The 20,295-nt window shown below is 34.1% G+C and overlaps 1 protein-coding gene across 1 annotated transcript in view; it reads left to right on the plus strand.

Moving 5' to 3' along the window:
• The window catches only part of LOC118913849 (serine/threonine-protein kinase TAO1-like), a 93,014-nt gene that overhangs the window by 40,341 nt on the left and 32,378 nt on the right, over window positions 1–20,295 (plus strand). The window contains 6 exon segments of the mRNA XM_057499479.1: window positions 138–251; window positions 2,687–2,778; window positions 14,578–14,608; window positions 14,610–14,669; window positions 16,240–16,321; window positions 18,752–18,916. Of these exon segments, the coding sequence (XP_057355462.1) occupies window positions 138–251; window positions 2,687–2,778; window positions 14,578–14,608; window positions 14,610–14,669; window positions 16,240–16,321; window positions 18,752–18,916 (544 nt within the window).

The raw sequence follows: 20,295 nt of genomic DNA on the forward strand, positions 1-20,295 counted from the left end.
CAACTGAGAGATTATCCAAGGCCTTAATTATTCTGATTTTTCCTTCCCTATTTTATAAATTTTTATATGATTTTTATCATTTTCAGTATAATCTTATGAAGGAAAGACAAATAATTTTCTGTGTTCCTTAAATCCAGAGACATCAAAGCAGGAAATATCCTTCTGACAGAACGAGGCCAGGTGAAACTTGCTGACTTTGGACTGGCTTCCATGGCCTCTCCTGCCAACTCTTGTGTGGGAATGCTGCATTGGTAAGAATAGTCCTATCTGGTATTGATCCTCATAATTGAAATAGGCAGTGGGTGGTTGTACTCTTTTCAGATGCTTTATCCTTTTCTTGGGAACACAGTGCTGCTTTAGACATTACTCTAAGCACTGTAGTTAGTTTCAGATACAGGTTTGGAATGCTGCCCTTGTATCGCCTATCTTTTCATTTGTCCCCCCTATGTTTCTTTCCTGTTATCATCTGCATCATGTATTGGGGGTAGGAGTGAAAAAATTTTAATATTTAAGAAGGGAGAAGATAGAAATGCTAAGTGGGAATTTTCTTTAGATTTGTACTTACTGTGTGTCTGTATTGTCTGAATAAGAGTACCTGAAGACTGGTAGCTCATTAGGAACTATTTGTTTTAATATTTTATTATGGAGAATTTCAAGTATACAGGGAAATAGACAAAAATATAAGGAAGGCTTGCATAGCGGTCAGCTCAGCCCAACAGCACTACCCCAGGGCCCGGCTGCCCTGTGTACTTGATCCTCTTGCCCTCCCACCCACCTCCAGTTATTTGAAGCGACTTCTAGACATCATCTAATTTTATTCATAAATAATTCCATATTAATGTCAGCAAGTCTGAAGGGAATAATTTTCCACATCTTCAACTTCCACAGGTGTCTTCCCTCTGTATACTTTGGTAGGTGTCTTAGGCCTACTGCATCTTCTTTCCACCTACCTTTCAAATCTCCTAACTCCCACTTTGTTAAAGAAAGGCTTTTCACCCATCCTGAATAGTAGAGTGATCCATTGTTCTGAGAATTAAAAGCCTCAAACCATCACCAGAGGGACAATTTGAGAGTACATAACATCTAGAATATATAGCATCAGAAATATTGAAGAGTTAGGACACAAAGTTTTGGCAAGGGCCTTCTGCCTTCACAGTCATCTCTCTTCACTTCCTTTTACTCCTTGCTCTTTCTTTTCCCCAGTTATCTTCCCTCCCATCTTCTTTCTAGTTAATCATATATTACCTCATTTATAACAGGACAATCGTCATGAGGACACATTAACATGTTTATTTACATTGAAAAATGAAGTTTGGCGCTTTCTGACAGAAAATCCGATTTGAATGGTTGATATGACTGTGCAGACTGGGTTTGCTAATAAGGTTATTATACAGCAGTGTTTTTAATGAATTGAATGAGCTAGATCCTCAGCTCCAAGTTTTAAATATCTGTAAAGCACGTATGCAAAATAATGTATATATCATATGTGTGCATTATATCCTTTGCAACTATTAAGTTTATAACATCTGGATACTGACTCAAAAATGTAAAAGGGGATATGTTTTTTTAATAAATTCATTGGAAGTAAGAAAATAAAAAATTTGACGACCACTGTTGTGTATGACCAAAAATTTCTTATGTAGAACCCTAGTTTAGATAGAATCCTTTCCTCTCTATAAAAAAAGGGTTCTTTGAACAAATAATGCTTCTTAATGGTCCCCCTCTTTACAAATCAGTGATCAATATTAGTTACTAGAAAGGAGCTAGAAAGCTGTGCTTTAAAAACAAAACTACTTTTTTAACTTCACTGAATTTAGTGACTCCTTAAGCTTACTTCAGCATCTTAACACATTAGAAGCCCTCTATTATTGGCAATTGAAAGTTAACATGTATATTAATTTGTATATAGTATATTAGGAACACAGCACTTTGTATATATTTACATGTTTTTACACACAGGAACACACAGACACCTGATGACAATCTGTTAAGCAGTCAGAAACTGTTCTAAATGTCTGTGCTTAACAACAAGTACAAAGGAAGTATAAGGTGAAATACCAGTGAGAACATTAGAGTCCAGCTGAAGATGCGAATTAGCGTTTCCTCTTATAACCAAGACGCCTCTAAAGTTAATAATTGTATGATTTATTTAGTTATGAGTGGCTGTCCTAGCCACTTTTATCACAGAACACTACCCCTGTTTGCAAAAAAGACTGACAAACTGCTTATTCATTGTTGCATATTGTGGCACATTTTCTCAGCTATATGTAATGAGCTTCAAGGAAACAAGTGCCAGTGATAAAATGCCCTCTTTCAAGCAAAATTTAGACTTTTGTAATAAGATACTGAAACCAAAACATTTGAGACCCACTGGCATAAAGGATATACAATATTATAATCTTCAAACTTGAATTGATGCAGAATACAACCCTGCTTTGGGGAAATCTTTCCTCCAGGATGCTGTTACATGATCATGACAAATGGTGAGAATATATCTAACACTGTATATGCAATGGTAAATATTTACCTTGCAACTTGTAATGCATTTATTTCCCATTACAAGAATTCTTATGTCCAGATATATCATCTGGAATTCACACAGGTATTCTCCATGTAGATGGTCATTGAGTTTTTAAAGAATAGTATACTTTTCTTTTTTAACTTTAAGTGACATTTTATGTTTTAGGATGGCCCCAGAAGTAATTTTAGCCAATGTTGACAACCAGTATGATTGCAAAGTAGATGTATGGTCTCTTGGAATAACATGTATTGAACTAGGTAAGCATTGCTTTTTATTACTGTGTAGTAATTTTTGATGAATGTTTTACCTCAATTTCTGTACCAAATTACAGGTTTTTATTTTTATGTCAGTGTTTAAGGGGAGCAATAAATCTATTAAAGTTGTCACTTTGCTTATTTGGCAATTTTCATATATATATTAGCTTAGGTATATTATATTTGCTGTATTAAATTAGGTCTAAAAGTTTCTACTGTGGTATTAATTTTGAGGTATCTGTAGCTAACATTTAATGAGTATTTGTTTAACACCTAGAATATGTCTGTGGTTATAGATTTACCATGTATGAAGGGTCTCTAAAGCATTCATGAATTACTTACCTCTACTTAGGATACTTAATACTTTTGTTAGGGATGAGGATTCAATTATCAGGCGGCAGACCTTATTGTACAGTTTGATTTTATACACACATTTTATTCTGTTGCCCTAAGTGGTACTATGCTTAAGGCAGTGGACTATCAAAGCTTTGCTGATACTCCCATTGTAAGTGAGCCAGGTGGGTATTTGAACTGTCACCATAATTGAAACTGATGGCCATGTTCTTGCTCTTGATTCCCTGCACCAGTCCATAGTACCTTCCCATTTTTTTCTTTAAGCTTTGTTTAATAGTAGGAAATACTGGGAATATTTAATTGAACCATTCTAGGAGTGACTAAAGATTGAAAATAACACGTTAAAAGTAAAATCTATGTGTCATTTGGATAAATCATCAACCTGGGTTTTTCAGTAGTAAAAAAAGCAGATAGGGAAATTGAGGTAAAGTAAAACTAAAAGCTTTCTTATCATTACACAATAAATACTATAATGTCCATTATAACCAGGCTGTTTCTATCTTGCAATCTAATATTTTTTCAAAATAATATACCCTTTAGATTTTTTCACTTTTGTTAGGATTCCTACATTAATAATTCCCTTCAAGCTCTGTATCATCATATATATTTTAAAGCTTGACATCAGCAAAGAGAGATTTGGAGATTACCATGTCATCCTCTTTTGATTTTTTGGTCTCAGTTTGAGGTTTTCAAAGTGTTTCTTCCATTTGGAAATATCTTTAGGTATCTTAAACTTTTGTTCTTTTACTCCTGATTCTTCTTCCAAGCAGTACATCCTAATTAATTTCTTAATAAACTTGCATGTAAATGTACAGAAGCTGGTTAATGTACTCTGGCTATGGGGTATTTTTATGGGGTATGTGGTTGATGCATATATGTGCCCCTTTTGGTTGGTGAAATTGCATTAATGATCCTTTTAGATATCATTGATATATTTTGATATTCATTTGAGTAGAAAGTATTCCCTGGTTAATTGTACTGCTCAGAAAGAAATGTATAAACTCCAGAGTTTCTATGGGATGGATTCTTATTTTTCCATGTTTCCTAGTTTCTTGTTATAGTTCATAAAATAGACTTCCTTCACAATGAGAGTTTTTACACTTAGAATAAAGCAACTTCAGATGCAACTGCCTTTAGATAATTTTTAAGGAGTGAGACACTTCAAAGAAATTCTTAGAGATTTAGGCATGCATGTGGCATCTTCAAATTTTAGAAACTCTTTCATGATCACTTTTAAAATGTTTACTTACAGATGTTTTGAATTCTGAAATGTCATGAACCAGAACCTGACTCTGGTTCCAGGGTAAAGATCTAGAGTAGCACAGGCCAATAAAACGTTCTGTAGTCATAGAGATATTCTGTATTTGCATGTCTTTTGAGCACTTGAAATGTGGCTAGTACAACTAAGGAACTGAATTTTAAATTTTGCTTCATTTAAATAAGTTTGTATTTGTGGAGTATTGGGGAGACTCAATAATATGGGTGTAGTAACCACATTGTTTTTCATGTGAAACCTTCATAACTGGAGTGTATATCAATAATACCTTAATAAAAAAATTGTATGAAAAAATAAGTTTGCATTTAAATAGTAACATGTAGCTGCCCTTTTAGACAAAACAGGTATAGAGGCCTGAATCTTTTCAATGCAAATTAGATTTGCTGTCTTGGGAAGTGTATGTTATGTGCTTTTCTACTTTAAAATAATTAAGGATAATAAATTAAAGCAAACTTTTCTTACAGGGTAGATAAGAGAACAGAACTTAAATCAGTTGTACTGTCTTTGGCTTTCATAAATACAGTTCTAAATAAATATGACTTTCATACCTTATTATTATCATAGAGGTTGAAATAACTTGAATTTTCTCATAGGTGACTTTATATGTTTGTTCACAATTTGATGAAAAATATTCCAATTTTGTTGCTTTTCAGGCTGTGTGCATGATTGCACAATTATGTTTATAAAAATAAAATGTGCTATTTTTTCTGATTATAAAAGTACGTGTTGAGAGTATAAAATTTCAGAAATATAAAAGGTGTAAAAATAACTACTGTAACTTGTTAAAGGATACACAAAATAAAAAGATGTAAATTATGACATCAAAAATGTAAAACCTGGTGGGAAATAAAAATGAACTCTAAAATGCTTTCCAAATTATCAATTTAAAATAGATAATTATAAATATTAGTTTTATGTAAGCCTCATGGTAACCACAAAGTTAAAAGCTAGAGTAGATACACAAAAAATAAAAAGGAATCTAAGCATACCACTACCAAATAAATCAAATCAGAAAGAGAGCAAGAGTAAAAAGAAAGGAACAAAGGAATTACAAAACAACCAGAAAGCAATAAACAAAATGGCAATAAGTACATACTTATCTAAAGTTACTTTAATTATAAATGGACTAAATTCTCCGGTCAAAAGACAGATTGGCTGAATGGATTAAAAATAATAAGATCCATGTATATGATGCCTACAAGAGACTCACTTCAGGTGTAAGGATACATACAGACTGAAAGTGAAAGGATAGAAAAAGATATTCCATGCAAATGGAAACCAAAATAAATCTGGGGTAGCTATACTTACAAAAGACAAACTAGACTTTAAAACAGACTAATAAGACACAAGGACATTATGTAATGATAAAGAGGTCAGTGCAACAAGAGGACATAACATGTAAATATTTCTGCACCCAAAGTGGTAGCACCTAAGTATATAAAGCAATATCAATAGACCTAAAGGGAAAAATAGACAGCAATACAATAATAGTAGGAGGCTTTAACATCCCACTTTCATCAATGCATAGATTATTCCGACAAAATAATCAATATGGAAACGCTGGCCTTTAACAGCACACTGGACCAGATGAACTTAACAGACATATACAGAACATTCCATCCCCAAAACAACAAAATGCACATTCTTCTGAAACACCCGTGGAACATTCGCCAGGATAGATCATATATTAGGACACAAAACAGGTCTTGATAAATTTAAGAAGATGGAAATTACTTCAAACATATTTTCCAGAGACAGTGGTATGAAACTTGTAATCAGTTACAAGAAGAAAAATGGGAAATTCACAACTTTGTGGGATTAAACAACATGCTATCATAACAACCAATGCATCAAAGAAGAAATTTTAAAAAATGAGACAAATAATGGAAATACAACATACTAAAACACATGGGATGCACCAAGAGCAGTTCTAAGAGGGAAGTTCATAGCAATAGATGCCTACATTAAGACACTAGGAAGTTTCTCAAGTAAACAACTTTAGTTAAAACCTCAAGAAATGAGAAAAATAAGAATAAACCAGTCCCAAAGTTAGGAGAAGGAAGGAAATAAAGATGAGAGCAGGAATAAATGAAATAAAAACTAAAAAGTTAACAGATAAGATCAGTGAAACTGAGCTGTTTTTTTTGAAAAGATAAAAAGAATAGACAAAAGTTTAGTTAGAATTAACCATGATAAAAAGGACTGAAAATCAGAAATGAAAGAAAAGGCATTACAACTGATATTGCAGAAATATAAAGGATCACAAGAGACTACTGTGAACAATTAATATGCCAACATATTGGACATCATAGAAGAAATGGATAAATTGGAAACCTACAACCATGATTCAAGACTGAATCATGAAGATATAGAAAATCTGAAGAGACTGATTACTCATAAAGAGATTGAATCAGTAATCAAAAGCCTCCCAGAAAACAAAATCCAGGACCAGATGGCTTCACTATTGCAGTCTAACACACATGTAAAGAAGTAATACCAGTCCTTCTCAAACTCTTCCAAAAAACTGAAGAGGAGGGAGTACTTCCAAACTTGTTTTATGAAGCCAGCATTACCTTGATAACCAGAATCAGACAGGGACACTACAAGAAAAGAAAGTTACAGGCCAATTTCCCTGAGGAACATGGGTGCAAAATTTTCAGTGAAGCACTGGCAAACATAATTCAACATTAAAAGGATAATACACCATGATTAACTGTGACATATCCCAGGGATGCAAATATGGATCAATATCTGCAGATCAGTGTGATCCACCACATTAACAAAATGAAGGCTGAAAATCACAATTATTAGACACAGAATTCAGCATCCATTTGTGATAAAAACTCTTAGCATAAGTGTAAAGGGAAGAAAGCTCAACATAATAAAGTCCATATATGGCAAGCCCACTGCTAATATCCTACCTAGTAGCTAAAAGCTAAAAGTTTTTCCTCTAAGATTGGGAACAAGACAAGGAAATCCCCTCACCACTTTTATTCAACATAGTATTCGAAATACCATCCAAAGCAATTAGACAAGAAAAAGAAACAAGGTATCCAGATCAGGAAGGAAGAAGTAAAACTATCACTGTCTACAGATGACATGGTATTATATATAGAAAACCCTATAGACTCCACCAAAAAATGGTTAGAACTGATAACTAACTGAATTCAGCAAAGTTGCAGGATACAAAATTAATACACAGAATCTGTTGCATTCCTATAAACTAACAACAAACTAGCAGAAACAAATCAGGAAAACAATTCTATTTAAAACTGCATCAAAAAGAATAAAAAGCTAGGAATAAACCTAGCCAAGTAGGTGAAAGACCTATACTTTCTTCATGAGAGAAATTAACCAATAAATGGAAGTAATACCATGTTCATGGATAGAAAGAATTAATATTGTCAAAATGGCCATGTTGCCCAAAGCAATTTAGAGTCAGTGCAATCCCTATCAAAATACCAATGATATTTTTCAGTGAACTAGAACAAATAGTTCTAAAATTCATGTGGAACCACAAAAGACCCCATATAGCCAAAGCAATTCTGAGAAAGAACAAAGCTGGGGTGATTATACTCCCTGACTTCAAGCTCTATTATCAAACTACAGTAATCAAAACAATATGGTCCTGGCACAAGAACAGATCCCTAGATGAATGAAACAAAATAGCCCAGATATAAACCCATGCATATATGGTCAATTAATACAATAATATAAAGCCATGAATATACAGTGAGGAAAAGATAGCCTCTTCAACAGCTGGTTCGGGAAAACTGGACAGCTCCACATAAGAGAATGAAACTGGAAGCAATCCACATTTATGGATAGACATATTTGAGAAACGTATACAAGATAACAAGGAATAGGATCTCTAACTTTTTAAAAATTAAATTTTATTTAAATCACATTAGTTTAGTAGTAGTCGCTTACAAGAATTTGAAATGGATATTATGTTCCCTGACTTCAGGCTATACTACAAAGTAACTCTAATCAAAACAATATGGTACTGGCACAGGAACAGTCCATAGATGAATGAAACATAATAGCCCAGATATAAACCCATGCATATATGGTCACTTAATATGTAATAAAGGAGCCATGAGTATACAGTGGTGAAAGGACAGACTCTTCAACACCTGGTGTTGGCAAAACTGGCCAGCTGCATGCAAGAGAAAGAAACTAGATTACTGTCTATAACTCTACACACAAAAGTAAACTCGAAATAGATCAAAGATCTAGATGTAAGACATGAAACCATAAGACTCTTAGAAGAAAACATAGGCAATATCTCTCAAACATAAGTGTGAGCAGTTTTTTCCTATACACAACTGCTCAGGAATAAGAAACAAAATAAAAAATGAACAAGTGGGACTATATACCAAACAAAAATGCTTCTATACAGCAAAGGACACCAGCAGAACAAAAATGTAACCTACAGTACGGGAGAGTATATTTGTAAACGATTCATCCTATTCGGGGTTAACATCCAAAATACATAAAGGACTCATACTATTAAACACCAAAAAAAAAAACCCAATTAAAAAATGGGCAGAAGACCAGAACAGACATTTTTCCAAAGTAGAAACACAGATGGCCAACAGGCACATGAAAAAAATGCTCCACATCACTAATCATCAGGGAAATGCAAAGTAAAACCACAATAAGATATCACCTCAGACCAGTTACAATGGCCACTATCCAAGAGACAAGAAAAAAGTAGTGTTGACAAGGATGTGGAGAATGGGGAACACTGCTACCCTGTTGGTGGGAATGTAAACTGATATAGCCACTGTGGAAAGCAGTGTGTAGGTTACCAAAAAAACTAAAAATAGAAATGCCGTATGACCCAGTAATTCCACTTCTAGGAATTTACCTGAAGAAAACAAAATCCCTGATTCAAAAAGATAGATGCACCCCTCTGTTTATTGCTGCATTACAGTAGCCAAGTTATGGAAACAGCCTAACTGTCCATCAGTAGAGGAGTGGATAAAGAAGAGGTGGTATGTATACACAATGGAATATTATTCAGCCATAAGAAGAAATCCTGCCATTTGGAACAACATGGATCAACCTAGAGGGGTTGGAATGGAAAGTATGCTAAGTGAAATAAGCCAGGCAGAGACAAAATACCATATGATTTCACTTTTTTGTGGAATCTAAACACAAAACAAAATGAACACAACAGCACTAGACTTACAGACACTGAGTAGTGACTGGTGGTTACTATGGGGGAGAGGTTTGGGTGAGTAGTTGAGGGTGAGAGGGATAAAAGGGCTCAAAAGTTTTCAGTCATAAGTCGTTCAGAGGGATAGTAGTATAGCATGGAAAATATAAGCACTGCTTCTGTAACGTTTTCCTATGTTGACAGTAACTGCAGTAGTGGGGGTGAGGATTTAATATGGGTGACTGTAGAATCACTGTGTTGTCTGCTTGAAACCAATATAAGATTGAATATCAATGATACTTCAATTAAAAAAATATTTGAAATGGAAAATATCCTTTGAATCCACTGAAGTCTGCCACAGTTTAGATTTAGTAAATCTCTATGGTTTTTAGCTAAGTTCAGTGTTCTTTGACTAAATTGAGATGTTCACCTTTATAGTAAATGACAGAATCAAAAATCATACTCTGGTTTGATATACTGATGGTGCACCATTTAGAATTTTTGAATACTTTAATAAATCACAGTAGAAACACAAGTTATTTTATTCATTAATAATTTCTTAAGTATTCCCTTCCCCTTCCTGGATCAAACTACTCATTCTTAGAGCTGTTGGGAGGACAGTGTAGAGTAGGTGCCCATATCACCTGCTGAGCCACGGTAGCCCGGTGTGGCGTGTCAGAGTCCTGTGAGTATTGGAGGAAGTTCCACAGACAGATTGCCTTGTATGTGGAAGCAGAACCTATGCAGGGAGGGGGGCAGTCAAGTTTGGAGATTCAGAGTCCTGGTGGGGTAACCAAAGCATTCATAGCTGGAAGTAGCCCAGCATGGGGTATCAGAGGCCAAGGAGCATGTCCATATTTGGGGGTGGGTCACCAGACACAGTGGCAGTGCCTGATTGAAAGGAAGGGGGCTTCCCTCCTGAGGGTTGATGAGGAGGGCCTCACTGCAGAAAGTGATCCAGTTTGGATGGGGTGTCAGAAACTGAGTGGATGAAGTGGACATTCACAGTGTAGACAGACTTGGAATAGGGTTTGAAAACCTGATGGGGAAAAGGGGAAAGGGTGGAGGCCAAGATGGGAGATTCGCTATGTACAGGGGCAGTTCATCAGACATATTAAGGATAATGAGAGTGAGTTTTCTTACTGTCAGAGAATTGCGTTACAAATAATGGAAAGAGAAGGCTCGAATAAATAGTACTGTAGTATTGGATTGGAGATATTCTAGTGAACTCAGTTGTTTTCAATAAACAACTAAAGATATTTAATGTGCAAGTATGAATACAAATATATGAGGGGCGTGTGTGTTCCCTGCCTCTATCCACTGACAGGATCTAAGAGAAGTGACATGCGCAGTAGCAGTGAGCACACTGACTGCCAAAGCTCCTTGGAGAAATGTTTGAGCCGCGTCTACAGTAGGGAAAACATAAGATGATCCTGGAACATCTTACTGTGCCAGAAAGCAGGGAACCGATCAGGGAATGACGGAGCCATGCCAGAAAGACTGAAGTTGGCTTAAAAAGGTTCTTAACTGCTCAAAAATGAAGCAGTTTCAACATTAAAATTAATGATAATAGCAGTTTATAAATTATTAAATGAAGAATCTAAATCCATACAATAAGAGAATAAAGTGAAATCTTTATGCAAAACAATATATAGACTCAAGTGCCTTTTCACAAATAATCAATAATCACAAAGGAAACAAGTGAAATTTTACCATGAAACCTTGTGGAATGGCCTTAAGTGATCAAAATGAACACCATCACTAACAAGACGATCTGAAACCATGGGCCACATCATACAATACACCGAGAAAAGCGTGACACTTGCTTCTGTGATATTCCTGCCAGAGATGTGTAAGCCAGATGTAGTAACAGCACAAAGCCAAACTGAGGGACATTCAGGAGTCAGAATTGTATACTTGTGAATTGTCAAGGTCATGACTTCAACTGTCACCTTGAGACTAGAAAAAGAAGGGCAAATTCAATCCACAGTAAGCAGAATAAAGAGACCCACAAAAGATCAAAGCAGAAATCAAGTAGAAAATGAAAACAATAGAGAACATCAATGAGATCACAAATTAGTTCTTTGGGAAAATTAATGAAATTAATAAACCTCTAGCTAGATTGAGCAGAAAGAAGACACAAACGACCAATATCAGGAATGATGGGGGACGTGACTCCAGATTTTACACATATTGAAAGGATTATAGGAAATTTTATGAACAATTTTATGGAAGTATAAAACTTAGAAAAAATGGACAATTTCCTTGAAGGATGCAGATTATCAAAGCTCATTTTTGCTACAAAGGACATTATTGGGACATTTGATTGAAACTACAATGGAGTTTGAGGATTAGATAATAGTCATGTATTCATATTAATGATCTGATTTAATGAATGTATTAGGTTCTCTTAGAATGTTCTTGTTTATTGGAAAAATATACTATTTAGAGATGTTGTGCATAAGGGCTGCAATTTACTTTCTATTGACTCACTTGAACAAATTCTCTGAACTCTACTTGCAACTTTTTTGCTAAGGGGGTTTATTAAAAAAGAAAAAAACTAACAGTACTTCCATGCTCCTATATGGGAGGCACATATTTTTTTTTATTTTTATACTTGATTTATATGTGGATACCACATTTCTCTCTCTATTATTATTATTATTTTTTTTTTTTTTTATTGAAGAGTAGTTGACACACAGTATTACATTACATTAGTTTCAGGTGTACAACATAGTGATTCAACATTTATATACATGACAATTCTAGGTACCAGCTATCACCATACCAAGCTGTTACAATATCTTGACTGTATTCATTACATCCCGGTTACTTATTATTTTACCACTGAAGTGTGTACTTTTTTTTTTTTTTGTGAGGGCATCTCTCATATTTATTGATCAAATGGTTGTTAACAACAATAAAATTCTGTATAGGGGAGTCAATGCTCAATGCACAATCATTAATCCACCCCAAGCCTAATTTTCGTCAGTCTCCAATCTTCTGAGGCATAACAAACAAGTTCTTACATGGAGAACAAATTCTTACATAGTGAATAAGTTCTTACATGGTGAACAGTACAAGGGCAGCCATCACAGAAACCTTCGGTTTTGCTCATGCATTATGAACTATAAACAGTCAGTTCAAATATGAATACTCATTTGATTTTTATACTTGATTTATATGTGGATACCACATTTCTCTCTTTATTATTATTATGTTTAATAAAATGCTGAAGTGGTAGGTAGATACAAGATAAAGGTAGAAAACATAGTTTAGTGTTGTAAGAGAGCAAATGTAGATGATCATGTGTGTCCGTAGACTATGTGTTAATCCAAGCTAGACAAGGGCAATAAAACATCCACGTATGCAGAAGATTTCTCTCAGAACAGGGGGGGTGAGGTTCTAAGCCTCACCTCTGTTGATCCCCAATTTCTCACCTGATGACCCCCCTGCGACTGTGCCTGTCTTAGGTTGTTCCTCCCTTGAGGAATCTTACCCGTCTCTGGCTAACCAGTCATCTTCCGGGGCCATACAGGGAAATGTAAAGTTGGTAAGTGAGAGAGAAGCCTTATTGTTTGAAATGGTTAGCATTTTACTTCTTTGCATATTTATGCCCTGTAGCTTCTATGCCCAGCATTTGTCTTGAGGTATCTTTACCACTTGGAAGAATTATGATACTCGGTAAATTTGATATGAGGCACGAATTCTATTTAAGGGTTGTAATTACGAAGGAAGAAGAAAAGCTTTAGAAGTAGCAGGCAGCAGAAAACATGGGAAGATTGATTATTTCTTTGACATATCTTCTTGTAGAGTAACTTCAGCATGTATAGGTTTTAAGCTACTACTTAAATTGCGCACATACATTAACATAATAGGAGTATAGTTACATAACCAAAGCATACCTGTAATTACCAGCCATCTCCAGTGAAACCAAGAAAACCAGTTAGGCACCTTAGGCATTTGTGAAAACTTATCTATGATATGGTGGATATTGTCCAACTGAACTTGAACAGTCTGAGAGAAATCAGACAAATTAAAACAACCCATTCCTGGGGAATGTTCACATCCCTTATGTTCTTTTAACAGTAAATAGTCTGTAGTTGTAAGATTTTGGAGTGCTACAATTTGCACTTCTCCAAATTCTTGGTTGAGTTCCAACAGTATAGATCCAGTCAAATTTGTTGTTTTACTGTATGCACAGGCCAGCTTAGATATCTCCTTCCTCATTCCCCTGGCAAGTCCAGGAACTGGTGGGATGAGTGCATCTACAGCTGTAGCAGTGCGTGGATCTTTGTTGGGGTTTTTTGATGATCATCTTCTGGCATGAGTCTTCCAGAGAGTGCTGATGTTGGAAGTTCTTTTTCATATCATATCTTAGTTCATTTTTGGGGTAGCCCAATTAGGCTTTGATCCTCTGTATAAACACAAACAGACCCTTTGCCTACACTTTTATATGCCCTTTATACTCTTGTGTAGAACTCATTGGAGGTTACCACATAGGAACTGCCCTTTTTTTTTTTGGTATCACTAATCTACACTTACATGACGAATATTATGTTTACTAGGCTCTCCCCTATACCAGGTCTCCCCTAAAAACCCCTTTACAGTCACTGTCCATCAGCATAGCAAAATGTTGTAGAATCACTACTTGCCTTCTCTGTGTTGTACAGCCCTCCCTTTTCTCCTACCCCCCCATGCATGCTAATCTTAATACCCCCCTACTTCTCCCCCTCTTATCCCTCCCTACCCACCCATCCTCCCCAGTCCCTTTCCCTTTGGTACCTGTTAGTCCATTCTTGAGTTCTGTGGTTCTGCTGCTGTTTGTTCCTTCAGTTTTTCCTTTGTTCTTATATTCCACAGATAAGTGAGATCATTTGGTATTTCTCTTTCTCCGCTTGGCTTGTTTCACTGAGCATAATACCCTCCAGCTCCATCCATGTTGCTGCAAATGGTTGGATTTGGGGAGGCACATATTTTAACAGGAAGTTTTTTCTTTCTTTTATAGCGGAAAGGGAGCCTCCTTTATGTGAAATGAGTACTAAGTGCCTTCTGGCCCATAGTCGAAAATGAATCCCCTACACTACAGTCTAATGAATGGTGAGTATGGCTGAGAGATATATTGTTCAACATGGTAAAATTTAAATACTTTTTCATAATGTGATCAAAATGATTTCATTTCAGTGAGGTGAAGTGTATAAAACCTGAAAAAATATTAAAATAGCTTAATTTTATCCTTACATCATGTTTATCCTTTATTATCTCTACTTTTCATAGCATATATGCAATTTAGTTTAGAAATAAAAGAATGATGCTACATGGGAGGAAAAGTATGGCTTTTGTATAAAAATTAATATATTTTTTGTACCTTCGTGACACATGCAACTGATTCTATAGTAAATAGCATGATTTACACATTCATATTTTATAACTGCACTATATAGATTGCCACAACCTGTAGAGATATTTAATTGAGGAATGGTTTATAATTGATATGTATAAAACATAGGTAAAAATGATTTGATAATTTATCAGAATTTCCAGATAATTCATAATTTTTGGATCATTTTAATTGTTACTTATTATTCACAATGTGGGTTGATGTTGCATCGCTTCTTTGGTAATACTGTTATTCATGTAAAGAAATTTATTGAGAACAGATGGACAATTTTAGGAAACAAGGATTTTCATCAGTGATAGAAAATTTTATTGGGAAATTCTTCAGGTGTATCTAGCATTTGAAAAGTTCTAGGGGACTACGTACTGTACTTAACAAATACTTTAAAATTCACAAGTAAGATGCATAAAGTAGGAATAATTTATTTTTTATCATTACATAATTAAGGCAAGTTCACAGGTCTTTGCTGCTTCTGTAGAGATGTTTTGAAGAAATCTTGGCACAGTTTATTATGGTACATCTGAATAAAATACACTAATCACAGGATGTCTTTACACTGGTTGGTACTTTAGGGATTCAAAAAATAATTCTTGTATAAAAGAATTAAATCTTATTTGAATATTGATGACAAACATTCTTGTATAAAAGAATTAAAAATCTTATTTGAACATTGATGACAGGCATTGATGGAATATATTTTACTTACTGCCTTACTGAACTCTCATCAGTAACACTATCTAATAGTATGTTACAGAATTCTAATTTTTAAAAAAATCTTACTGTTTTCTGGAACTTTTATCCATTTGCTCAAGGACACTAAATACTTAGGTATAAAAAATGTTCCTTCCAAAACAAATAGTGTGATGTTCTGAAACATGCTATGATACAAGGGTCAAGCAAGAAAGAGACGTGGCTAGAGAAATGAAAAAAAAAACTAAGAAGAATATTATCTTAGATTTGCATGCAAAAAGGAAAATGATTGACTTCCCTAATTTACCTCAATGTAGAATGAGTTTTGATACTTAAGTATGTGAGAGCAGGATTTTTAAATAATGTGTGCAAATTTATCTTTGGAAAATGGTAAAGATTCATTAGTTGCTTTGCATAGCTTTTTATAGACTTACATGATAAAATATATAGTGTATTGTGCCTGCCTTTTTTTTTTTTTATCATTTCTATTCTCCCTCCCACCCATAGGCACATGTCTTGATTTGTGGATGTGTTTTTAAAGGAAATAGCAATATGTTCACTTGATACTTTCCTTTACAATAGGTCTGATTGTTTTTGCAAGTTTGTAGATTCTTGCCTCCAGAAAATCCCTCAAGATCGCCCTACATCAAAGGAACTTTTAAAGGTCAGTTATATTCTGTTTTGTACACCTAAGAAATTATTTTAAAGCATGTGTTTTATTCTTCTTTGATTCCGAATCAGTATTAAGTATGCTGTACTGGGTTTTGCTAAAATATTAATTTCATAATACTGTTCTTTCTTGGAAATTTTCTTAGATGGTGTTTTTTCATTTGTTTTTCAAAATTAACTGCTTTTACCATGCCTGAATAGAATATATAGTTAAATATTCATATAGTAGTACTAAACTGCTTAATTTTTATATGTGCAAGAATATATTCATGAGTTACAACTATAAATTTTAATTCATGTGGAACAATGTCATTTCAGAGGTGGCATAGCATAGTTTAACTTTGGATTTAATTTTTGTATCTACCACATGTTATATATCGATCTGTCCTATATAAAGTAATATGAAAGTAAGAGAAATGGTGTGTAATACATTTACATAAATACTGTGGGAGAAAAGAGATTTCAAAAGAACTGTTAGAAATGGATATCACATTTTTGTTTCCTTTTGAGACATGTTTTTCTAACTTAGCAATGAAAATATTTTAAAAGTAATGTGAATTCTATTCATTTTTCAATAGGTTTGGTTACCTAATTTAAATAAATTATTAGCATATGCTTTCTGTTCTCAAAAATGCTTTATTTCATTTAGAGGTTGACATCTTATTAATAGTAATAATTGTATTGTTCAAATTAATAAAGTTCTTAAAACATCTAGATAAGGCATTAGTGAGTAGCTATTGACTGTATCTCTTTGTAACTCTAAGGAATTTTGTGGATTTTCACTAGAAAATTAGACATTCTGCATGAATGTTTTAGAATTTCAAAGAAGTTCAGTTTATTTTCACCAACATGCAGTTCAAGAAGATGCAAGGATATTGAAAGGATCATGTACATATTCAGTAGGGTTATTTACAACTACAGTATGTAGAAGAGCGGTATAAAGTTTCCGTAACACTTAGGAAATTCTAGGCCATAAGCACACTTACAGTCTCAAATGAAAGCCCAAGCAAGAGGTATTCACAATAGCAACAAAAGGTTTAATATAGGTATGAATTATGTTAGCAAAAAATAAGCAGGATCCATTTGTAGAAAACTATTAAATAACTTAGAATTATAAGATATATTATTTTTGGATAAAAAAGACCAAATATCATAAATAGTGGTACGTGCCAAGCTAAGGCTCAAGAAAAGGAAGAATTTGACTGGCTTCTTCATTTGCCTAATGAAAGCAAAAGAAGCGCTTTTGGTAATAACCCAACCCTCCAGGAACGGATACTTGGCCTTGGGTGATCAGATCCCAAACCTGCATATATATTCATGTACCTGGTCCATTTTTTATGGTGACCTTATTGGAAGTGATAGGAAGTATCTATCAAGTGCATCCTTCCCTTTGGCCTAATCACATTTCTATTGCAGTCTGTCATAAGGAAAAAAATAAAATGGAAAAAAGTGACTTACTGTATGAAGCTATTTATCTCAGATTGAAAAATTGAAAATAATGATCCAGAATTAGAATAATGGTTCTGTAAATTTGGCATGAACATTTGATGAAATAGTCTGTAGGCATTATGTTTATGAGGTGAAATAGCATAATACTTACAGCAATGAAGAAAGAATAATATATAGTTACAACTCTTCAGAGAAGAAATAAATTTGAGCTAATAAAGGAGGTAAAAGTCTTAAAAGAATTCAAGATCATCTCATGAACTCCAGTGCACAAGGCGTCTTTCTGCAATCTGTGCTAACTACAAAATAAATCTATACACAGAAAATCCCTGAGAAGAAATAAATATCCAAAAAATACCAAATGTAACAATGATAATCTTATGGTAGAGTTGTTCTTTCTACTTTTCTATATTTGATAATGTTAAACTTTATTAAATATTAATGGTAAAAATCACTAGTACATAACGTCTTTTAATCAACTGCTAGTGTTTTATGAAGTGCCATTTTAGCAACATAAGGGAACCCGTAATACCCAAGTGGTATGTTATGTAATTCACTATCAGTAAATACATTCCTGTTGAAATCTAATGTAATTCAGAACCAAACCTATCTCCTCTATGAAATTAGTTCTAAGAATTTGTGAGCATTTACTTAGGGCTCTAATTGGACTTAATTCTTAATGTTCACTTAGACTCTGATTATTTCAACTCTGCATTTTCAGTTGGCCAACAAAGGTGTCATGTTCAGAGTTTTTGTAAAAAGTACAGGGGAAGTAATGTAGTCACAGAGTGTATACATGTAAATTAAATTTTATAAATATAAGAAGTAAAAAGCATAGCAGAATTAGATAGCTATAGATTACACTCATTATCTATCATTATTTAGGATAGTAACCCTAAGGTCTAAGAAGGGATTCATTTGTTCTGAATGAAAAAATAAATAGGTCTCAACCTAACTTTTGCCTTCTACTCTTAACCAGCACACATTTGTTCTTCGGGAGCACCCTACAACAGTGTTAATAGATCTCATTCAAAGGGCAAAGGATGCAGAAAGAGAGCTGGACAATCTGCAGTATCAAATGAAGAAGGTCCATTCCCAGGAGGCACATAATGGACCAGCAGTAGAAGCACAGGAAGAAGAAGAGGTAATAACTTAGAAATGGCTCAAATATTGGGGTCTCATTATTGGCTTCTTTCCTTATGCAACATTTCTTGCCAAGAATCTTATTATATCAATGGTTTCCAGATTGTCTTAACAGTGATTCTCTAAGGTCCCAGGTGGGGCAAAAGGTTTTGCATTCTTTAAACCAACCTCTTGGTAGTGTACATTAGCATAGTAAAGCTCTGTGAAGTCTTTTATTAAAGAAACCTGTTCAACTTGTATTTAGTCCCTCTCAAAATTCTGGGCCACTGAACACTTTTTTGCCTGATTGTCTGATGGCATGGGACATGCTTTTGGAAGTATTTGAAATTACAGGCTTTGAAAGTTGACAGTGCTGACACAGAAGTCATTAGAATTACCAGCCATTTTCCTTATCTTGTTTATTGTATAATCCTTTCCCTCAGTTCCTTTTATGTAATGTTTGATAAGTGTTTATAAAATTGGAAATTTCTTCTTTAAAAATAAATAAATAAAATTAACTTATGAGTTAGCTAAATTTATCCTGGGGAAAAAAAATTACCAAGCATTCTTATTCTGTTACTAAGAACACTTGATTCTTTTCAGTTGTGTATAGGGATTCATTCCTCTACATGGTTCTAAAATACTCATTTTATAGGTGAGTAAAGTAAGGCTCAGAGTGGTTAACTAACTTAGTGTAGAAGCATATGGGTTCGGATTCATATTTTACTCTTGAGACCAAGTTCTTTCCATGTTGCCATGTTTCCAAATTTCCAGTAGAAATGTTACAGAACTTCCTCACAAGGAAAATATAAAGCTTATTATTTGTGGAGCTATCTTTTTTAGTCAAAGTATTTTCTGTTTTCTTCTTTGCTCATGTCACAATGCCAAAGCTTTGATTCTTTTTTATGAGAAATATCCCTGCATTCTGAAAATGAGAGTAGTGGTTACTTTTCTTTTTAATAGCACTACATAATTAATGAACTATAAAATAAAAGACTTTCTTACATACAGTTTTGGTGTTTTTGGTATTGCCTTTTAGATCTAACAGTAGTCACTAGAAAATTGGGGCTATTTTAGGTATACGAAATACTTCAGTAAAGTGAAATTAATAAAATTCTAATGTCATTAACCATTAGAATAACAGCAACTTTTTAAGGCTGTGGATGTAAGAAAAGACCCTCTATATACCATGGGTCTGTATTTATTATTCTGCTTATCTTAAATAATTTTGGTATGGTAAGACTATAATATTGGGGCCCAGATACCAAAGCTTGCTGGATTTGTTCAGAATAGTCTTCTAATTATGATTAAATATACAATTTTTAATTTTACACAGAAATAGATAGGAATTAATATTAAATTACTTAGTGGAAAAAGTTTAGGCTAAAGACTATATTCTGA

Source organism: Manis pentadactyla, chromosome 4, assembly GCF_030020395.1.
Source record: "Manis pentadactyla isolate mManPen7 chromosome 4, mManPen7.hap1, whole genome shotgun sequence".
NCBI lineage: Eukaryota > Metazoa > Chordata > Mammalia > Pholidota > Manidae > Manis > Manis pentadactyla.